The sequence below is a fragment of the Notothenia coriiceps genome, unplaced genomic scaffold, assembly GCF_000735185.1.
Source record: "Notothenia coriiceps isolate Sejong01 unplaced genomic scaffold, NC01 NC01_scaffold00026378, whole genome shotgun sequence".
NCBI classification, from domain to species: Eukaryota; Metazoa; Chordata; class Actinopteri; order Perciformes; family Nototheniidae; genus Notothenia; species Notothenia coriiceps.
Window position 1 is genome coordinate 36,301 of NW_011359079.1, and position 9,308 is coordinate 45,608.

General features: G+C 42.7%; 1 protein-coding gene across 1 annotated transcript in view; it reads right to left on the reverse strand.

The window, feature by feature from the left end:
* The window catches only part of LOC104956801 (semaphorin-4B-like), a 21,720-nt gene that overhangs the window by 6,127 nt on the left and 6,285 nt on the right, over positions 1 to 9,308 (reverse strand). Inside the window, exons 2-4 of the mRNA XM_010784343.1 lie at positions 6,335 to 6,495; positions 5,207 to 5,269; positions 4,530 to 4,628 (exon numbers count right to left, since the gene is read on the reverse strand). Coding sequence (XP_010782645.1) covers positions 4,530 to 4,628; positions 5,207 to 5,269; positions 6,335 to 6,495 — 323 coding nt within the window. The remainder of the gene's footprint in view (positions 1 to 4,529; positions 4,629 to 5,206; positions 5,270 to 6,334; positions 6,496 to 9,308) is intronic.

The following is a 9,308-nucleotide window of genomic DNA, read 5'->3' on the forward strand; positions in this document are numbered from 1 at the left end:
CAGTAAGAAATCTAAATTAAATAAATATGGCGACGTGCAGCAGCATGTGTGACGCTATTCATGCCCTGCACCTGTAAGCTGGGATGCACAGGCAATGTGTGGCTCAGCCACTGGCCTTGCCTGATGCCACCTTGCCGAGGCGCTACGCTTGGTCGCTTGCATGTGTGTGCATAGTGTGTCAATGGATGTGTTATCGATGTGTACGTGTGTGTGTTTGATGATAAAAACTGTAGTTGTGTAGTGTGCTGTGTGTGTGTGTGTGTGTGTTGTGTCGCGTGTGCGCTTGTTCGTGATGTGATAGTGTGTTAGTGTGTGATGTGTGTGTGTGTAGATGCCTGTGTTGGTGTGTAGCGCTGACATCGCTGATAGTACGTACTCACTGCTAGATGGCGAATGTATATTCAAAGCTATTATACCGGCTGAAAGGAATTTAGATGAACTTAAAGCATTTATCTCTTTGACTGCATGTCTGTGGTGCCGTGTGTGTGTGTGTTGTCTTGGTGTTGGGGATGTACAGAAACAGGATATCATATCTCCTGCTTGTGGGTTTTAGCCGTCAGCGTGCCTTGTCTTTGGGAAGCTGTGATGAGTGAAGTGACGATGTGGGTGTATCTTGAAGGTAAAGGTTTACGAAGAGCTTCTGAGATATTGACTTAGTGTTAACCATTTGCTTGACTAAATGTAGATATTCTTTTTGGCCTAATGTGTGTCGACTCCAATTCTTATATTTTACAGGACCCCCAGTAGATATTTCTAAATTACAGTCACAAGTTTATACGTTATCAAGTCAGCTGTACAAGCAATTAGCATTTTTTGCTTTAGTAATTCAGGCATCTTTAGAGTAAGACCTCTCCTCAAGAAAGAGACACCTTCAAACAAAATAATGAATATAAATCATCAGCTAAAAATGTATGGACCTCAGTTAATTCACACATCATTTATATTTTTTTCTCAGATCTAAACCACTAACACACTATCATCTCTTAACCTCAGGAATGTTTGGAGTTTAATGTATGGATAATCCTGAAGAGACGGCCACCCACAGATGCTACAGAGGATGCGCAAGAAAGTGTTCAAATGTGCTGAGTTTTGTAGAACGAAAAGACAATCCAAATGAGTTTTCCGCCTGAAAACGGCTTTGATTATTTGAGACTGCTAGCTATGAGACGGTTTGAAGAGAGTGAGAAAGACACGCGTATATAGAGTGAACGTAAGACACATATGATGGAAGAAGTTCTGGAAGAACAAGAACGACAGGAAAAGTGATCCTGTTGGACATTTACAGGATTATGAGATGTAAACTGCAGCCTAAAACTGTGATCTTTCTAACAAAAATAATATTTCTATTTAGTCAAATAGCCTCAGCAAAGAGGCGGCTTATAGGAGAAACGTCATAGACTGTCTTCATCCAACTAGAGAAGAGACGAAAGGATGGTATTGTGAAAAACCCTGTTGAGCAGGGGAGTCATGCCTCAAGCCCTCCATTGCAGCTCCATTGAAATAAGTCACAATATGAAAGGAAAATGCCAAAAAGTGTCTTATCTAATCCGCCAGACCCTTAATACAGCTTTTACAATCACGATTCATCAGCAACCTACAACAGCGTCATGTGTTAAATTCCGCTAAGGGCTGGATGCAATCAAGAAAGGGCATCTGCGTCTGTGCTAGACCTGAAAGCAGCATGTGCTACTGCCCATACAGGTGTGCCTCCTGCTCACCCTTTGTCCGAGAACACACAAAATAGATAAAAGAAGAGACTGACTTGAAGGGCGTAAAGGAGGAATGGGATGAAATGGTTTATAGAAATTGTAAGAAAAACCCGATGAAATCAATAATTAGATGTGCAGGATATACTGAGGGACAAGTGTTTTCAAAATCTGTCGGGTGTTCCTGTTAGTAATGTTTTATGTATTATCTACGTCGATGTGTAGTAATATGGGCATAGATGGGAATTCAACTACTTAAGGATGACAATGTTTCCTATGAGGTACATTTGAGGAGAATTATTGAACGTTTAAGAGATTTTTATTTAAAGTTGGGGGCCGGCAGCTCGTGCTATCGTTGGTAAAGATGCCAAATCATAATATATAAGGAGGGAAAAGGATATATCGAAAAACTCATATAATGGTGTTATGTTTCATCTGAACTCTAAGCCCACCAAAAGATAAAACACTTATTGTCTGTGTTATAACCACACACTCATGCAGTGTCGCCAGCGGTGTATCGAGCAGAGAAACTCGCAGCTGCTGACAAGAGCAAGACCTTTTCAGTGCATGGTGGAGTTTCCCATCTGCATTTTCTCTGGTAAAAACTGTCACTTATCACCACAGCTCGTGTGTGTGTGTGTGTGTGTGTGTGTGTGTTGTGTGGTGTGTGTGTGTGTGTGTGTGTGTGTGTGTGTGTGTTGTGTGTGTGTGTGTGTGTGTGTGTGTGTTGTGGTGTGTGTGTTGTGTGTGTGTGGTGTGTGTGTGTGTATGTGTGTGTGTGTGGTTGTGTGTGTCGTGTGATGTGTGGTGTGGCGTGTGAGTGTTAGCTGTATGGAGTGCTGGCTGCAGCAGATCCTTTGGCGTTCCAGCTGTGATAGGCCTCTCTAGCTGGTCATGAAGATCTTTGCTGCGTGTGCTGTGAGTGTGTGTGTGTGTGTGCTGGTGCTGTGGTGGGTGTGTGTGCGTGTGGTTTGTGTGTGTGTCGGTGTGGTTGTGTGGTGTGTGTGTGTGGTGTGTTGGTGGTGTGTGTGTGTGTGTGTGTGTTGTGTGTGTGGTGTGTGGTGTGTGTGTGTGTGGGTGGGTGTGTGTGTGGGTGGGTGTGTGTGTCAGATCTTGTTCCTGTGGGTCTCCCCTCATGACATCATGAGAGCTTCCAGCAGCTGTGTGTCCGCTGGGTCTCTGCTTCACAGGCTTCTTCCTTTTATCATTGTGTTTCCTGAGAGGCTTCATATCTGTATGGAAACACATGACTCTTTCTCACGATAAAGTGAAACTAAGTCAGCACAAGCCACCTAAAACAATATGCTGTGTGCTTTTTCTCTTAGTGATCCTGTCATAATAGTTTTTTTATGGATTTGTATTTACATTTTATTCCTGTAATCCTATCAGAATGTCCAAACTAGTGAATGTGTATAATAACTTTCTCAAGAAACACTGTCAGTCCAAGAGAGGGCGTGACATTACACATTTGAAAGAAACTCTAATTTTTTCATCCACTGTAAAAAAATCAAGGCAACACAACTTTCGAGGCTGCATTAGCTGCTTACATGTTTACTAACAGAAAACGGACCCATAGAAAAATTCTCTTCACTATGGCACGCACATACCATGTATACATCACTTCAGGGGACATTACATTGACTTACATGCATTTCCTGGAGACTTATCCTAACCTTAACCATAACCGACACATGCCTAAACCTAACCCTTAACCTTACCCTAACCCTAAACCTAACCAAGTCTTCACCCTAAAATTACACCCTAAAATTAATGATTCCCCTCATGGGGACCTCCAATTTGTCCCCATAAGGGAAGCCAGTCCCCACACGTGACTGTGTAAACAGATTTAGGTCCCCCCAAGTATAGTAATGCTAGGCGGCCCACACATACCCACACACACACACGCACGCACACACACACGCACACACACACACACACACACACACACACACACACACACACACACACACACACACACACCACTTCAGGGGACATTACATTGACTTACATGCATCTCCTGGAGACTTATCCTAACCTTAACTATAACCAACACATGCCTAACCCTAACCCTAACCCTAATCCTAAACCTAACCAAGTCTTCACCCTAAAATTAATGATTCCCCTCATGGGGACCTCCAATTTGTCCCCATGAGGGAAGCGAGTCCCCACACGTGACTGTGTAAACAGATTTAGGTCCCCACAAGTATAGTAATGCTAGGCCACACACACACACACACACACACACACACACACACACACACACACACACACACACACACACACACACACACACACACACACACACACACACACACACACACACACACACACACACACACACACACACACACACGTAATCTGAGTTCAGGGAATAAAGTCGAGCCAAGTGATCTCCAGTCTGAGACGTCTGGTGTTTGTCTTTCCCTCTGACGTCAAAGCGGAGATTCTGAACTGTTTTAAGAGCCGAGTTGTCACCAAACTGGATGGCCTCCCTCTCACTGAAATCAATGTCATCCTCCTGCTGGTAACCATCACTCCAGATGTATTCCTTTGCTAGATAAACAGCTCTCCTGCTGGAAACCACACAGCCCGTGTACCCCCTGCTGACTTGTCTGGCTAAAGTGCCTCAGAAGCGTTTGGTTACGGTCGGACAACCGCAAATCCAATACTGACACGGTGGATGAAAAGAGCTTGATTCAACCAGAACACACAAACAATGCATCTAAATTCAGAAATGAGAGGAGAGAAATTGAAGGTCTGATAACAGGAGGAACATTAAATCCCGTAGGTGAACAAAAGGTAGACTGAGAGGTTGTTACTTACTATGTAGGCGCAGATTGGGCTGAAGGCGTAAGTGCCACACACGTAGAGATGAGTGCTGTTCAGCCGCAGGAGGATTTTGATGTAATTGAAGCAATCAGTCTGGATGGGGAACAAATGGAGAGAGTGTGAGGTCCATGAGTCCAAGAGATATTCTAACCGTTTAATGTGTTTTTATTAGAGCTCCTTCAAATCTGAGCCTGAGATACTGAAGCTTGCATCATAAATTAATCTATTAGACCAAAAGGAAATAGTTTTCCTCAAACGCTGTGGGGAAGACTTCACATGCAGTACGCCTGGTGGGCTTTTCTCTGTAACACACAGACTAGAGTTGTATACTGCAGTGTAAAGATTTCCAAGGTTTGTCGCCTAGGGATACAGCAGCTGGCATGACAACAAGGTAACAGGCAGACAGAGAGAAAGTAGCAGTGCACGGGAAAAGAGCAATTCCCCGGCGAGCGTGCACACTTGATGAATCTATTTGTAACTGGTGGAAAGGTTTGTCGACACATAACTCAATGCCGATTTTATCTTCTCACGACTCGAGTGAAAGGATTCACACAGAACAAACACCCGGTACAAGAGAACCCATGCTCTAGTTAGTGTCATTATACAGCTCTCTTCCTGGGGTGTTTCATTATTGAGCGTTTTTTCTGGACTAGTAAAAAGATGCCTCTCACCTCCAGGTCCTTCCCTTTGAAGCTGCACTCCTCTCTTTTTCCAGCAGGAGTGCCCCACGTCAGCTGAAGATGAAAAAGAAGAAACACTGAATAAGTAATGCCTAATACAAGGAGCCCTGCTGTTTCTACTGAGGAGGATTGTTTCTCTAAAATCAAATGTATACACAGAACTGTGCGGTATAGAAAGTGAAGAAAGCTGCTATTTAACTCAAATGACTACATGGCTAAGTTGAATACTCGATCTATTTGGACATTTCAGAGGTTGTTTATACTCGCTGACACACCGCTGCTAGGCATAACATGACCGATGCTAAGGAGGATCAAGGGATTATGAGCCTATCAATCGGCAGTGAGAAGTTTGGTCCGTTAAACGTCAGCTTTGGAAAACAAACATTAGTTTTTATCCATCAGGAAACTGACAATTTTTTCTTAGCGGAAGCAGTAAGATATCTTTTGAGTCAATAACATACTTTTCAATTACGATTGGGAGTTAAAGGTGGGGTAGGTAATTCACTTCAGAAACACTTTTTGTTATATTCTGGAATGCTCTTAACATCCCGATAGCAATGAATATATTAAATGCTTTGACAATAAATATATACAAATATTTCATCTGTGGAAGCCGTGGCGCTGTAAAAAGCACGACCAATTATCTGCCCCGGCCCGGAACAGATAATTGGACGGCCTACCTGCCTGTCAGCCTTCCATCTGTGCACAAACTTATCTCGTGCCCTCATTGGTCATGTGCGCGTTCGTGTGTGTTGGAGGAGGGGCTCTGTAAGGAAGTCTGAAGGAAGGGGCAGATTCTTTTCGGTTGTGTATTTTCAAATTTTAGCGCACAGTTGATAACCCCTGAACTTTAAGTATAACTCAACTGAAAAACCAATAAAAAAATTAAAATAAAATAAATAATCGTTTCATTTCGATTATGTTGTTTTCATAATCGTTGCAAGCCAAAATCGTAGATCGGGAGATAGAGGGGATGACGTGGGTAAAGGGATCGCAAACCAGATGTGCAACAGCACGACATGAAATGCCATTTTAACCATGAGAGTAAATTATCTCCAAGTCAACTTTATCTTTGCATTGCATTGTTTCCTCCCCTTCTCCACATTTCTATAAACTCACGTTCTTCTGCAGCTTGGCCTTGCTGATGTCCGACAGGCTGAGGGCGAACAGCGCCTCCCTCGCTCCGACGTAAAGCATGTCGTCCTCCTGGCTGAGCAGCAGGGAGGTGTAATTGAAAACGCCGTCCACGGAGAATCTCTTGGCCGACCTCTCCTTTGCGTCTGGTAAACAGCAGGAACAAACACACAGCGGAGATTATCATCACAAATCAGGACAGAACGGAGAGGAACACGCTGGTACAGAACACATTCGGATGCTTAAGAACAAGAACACATCGGTCCCCAATTACAACACTCACAAATCTGCTCACAACGTTAAGTTGTTTTTGTCTTCTGCACGGAGATAAACAATTATTTCCGTGTCACAGTGCCAATGATCTGAAATGCATGTTGGGAATAACATTTTTTCTTTCTGTTATAAAAACAAAATACCTGAAACACGGACATTGTATAACCAGACAAAATACAAAGGAAAAAAAAGGTAATCTGCTTAGTCTGGCCTAAAGGGCACCTTATTTAAATAAAGTACACATAATTAAAACATCTACATAAAAGTACACCATTTTGTCCAATGCAGTGATTTCAAAAAACAAAATGAGAGCATTGTATATGAATATGTTAGTCTATGTATCTGATGATGGATTAATCATTTAATCAATGAAAACCCATTCGTCTCTTTGTAAAAAGGCAACAAATAAAAAATAAAAAATGTTTTATATATAAATATGAAAGATTACAAGTTATGCGCTGAAGTGGTGATTTGTGTTGAATCTAGGAAAAAAACTACTTACAAACTGCATTATAACACAAAAAATCCCCCAAAAATAGTCCCGCATGTTTTACTTCAACTAGAACATCTTCTTTAAAGCCTCACAGAGAGCCACAAACAAGTGGACAAGACATCGCGTTAAGTCCAACTGCAGCACAACACAGAGTGGTGAGCTTAAGTCAAATCAATGTGAATACAAAGGGGGAAACCCACTAAGCATGTTGTCATTTCTGCACCTCTCACTCCTGTCCTCTCCGTTTATCCCACAGCGGCAGCTACAGTAGCCCCATGAGAACCCGTCACACCAGTGAGCCACGTTTACACTTCCTCTCTTTAAAGGCTCAGACCTGGCAGCAGAGTTAAAAAGCCTCTTCCACTTAACACCAATCCAAATCTCCTTCATTCTGCCGCCCGCCAACCCTCTTCAAATGGATCCATTTAGCAGCGGGCCACGAGTCAAATCAGTTCCCTTTTTCCCACGTCGCTCCTTTTCCTGCAGCTTTAAATGGAGATGAAATGTACACTTTTTATAGAACGTTTACCTTGGAATCACTGACATGTCAGGATCCTCCACAGTGGCTTCAGCAGCATGTGTTTTGTTTACGACTGTTGACTGTATAACTGGAGTTTGGATTGATTTTGTAACAATTGGCCACTTTTCATTCAACTTAATGTGCTCAAATGACCCAAAATAAAAAGGCAAGTCAATATTTAATTTTCTTAAGACCTTGAAGCATTGACATCCTTACAGAAACAACAACTGAATTTGCTCAAATGACCCAAAATAAAGGCAACAGGAAGTCCAAATTGTATTTTTTTACAAGTCCTTGAAGCATTGAGATCCTGTCTGTGACCATGTGGATGTTAACACTTGATATCTAACAACAAGACAACATCTTTCAGAGGTCATCAAAGACATCGGACATGTGCAATCAGATATTTGTGAGTCCGTTGCTTACAAACTTCTTATCCTGTGCAGTTTTCTGGACCAGCTTTGTAAATGTTTATCTATTGCCTCTCATTCCTAACATATTAAACAGACTGGATGTGCTCTCCAAGCCAAATCGCTGGGGGTCACAGACTCCATTTGCTTGTCCAAATAAGATTACTGGCTCGTATCTGGAGTCGTCAACACTAATATTTGCCGCTGTTAAACCATTTACAGCCTTTTCCTCGTGTCAAACGAGCACACTGCATTCAAATTGAGATACTTTGGAGTGTAAGAAGAAGTCACCAGCAGCACGTTTATCTCCAGCACTCCAGGTGGTGCGTAATGCAAATGGAGCCAGTACACCGCAATAAACATTTACAACCCACGACTTAAACTTTACAATATGCTCACAAACAAATGGTTCTTATAATGCTGCAGGCACTTTGGCACATGATTGTTTTCCCCTTATGGGAGTGAAAGCCATCTGCACAGCCCCCTTCCTGTCCAAAATCAAATCTAAGGCCCTTTCCAGATCAACAGCCCTCATTCTGTTTAAAACGTTGTGACATCTGGAGTCAATGAAGAGAGGACATTCAAATCCAGGGAGGGGATTCACAATTTAAAAAGACTTTCTATTGTCATGCAGGACAGCAAAACATGCACACTTTCTTACTTGGGGAAGCTGGTTTTATTTCAAGGTAAATTAAGTCTGTTACAAATGTCCTAAATGCTCATAAAGGGAGCTTTTCTGAGTCCCAGCGGACCCCGCCGATGGCAGACAAAGGAGAGCCATCCCTCCTCTCAACAGGGGGACATATCATAGCTCGACTGTCACGGCTCCCCTGAGTTTAAACCATTCATCGCGACCAAAAACAGCCTTCCCTCCGCATATTAAAACTCTCTGACATAAATCACAGTGACATCCTCTTAGACAGACAATGGAATAACGAGCAGAGGAGAGCAAACTTATGAAACTTTAACTCAGAGAGCAGTCTGGGGCTACTTAGCAGTGAGTGAGTGTGTGTGTGTGTGTGTGTGTGTGTGTGTGTGTGTGTGTGTGTGTGTGTGTGTGTGTGTGTGTGTGTGTGTGTGTGTGTGTGTGTGTGTGTGTGTGTGTGTGTGTGTGTGCGTGCGTGTGTGCGCGTGTGTGCGTGTGTGTGTTCAAGGTTATTTTATTTGTATAGCACATTTTAAAGGTCACCTATCATGCTATTTTTATGCAATAGCGTCTCAGATACAAATATATAAAAACATGTCTATGAAGTGTTTTGCTCA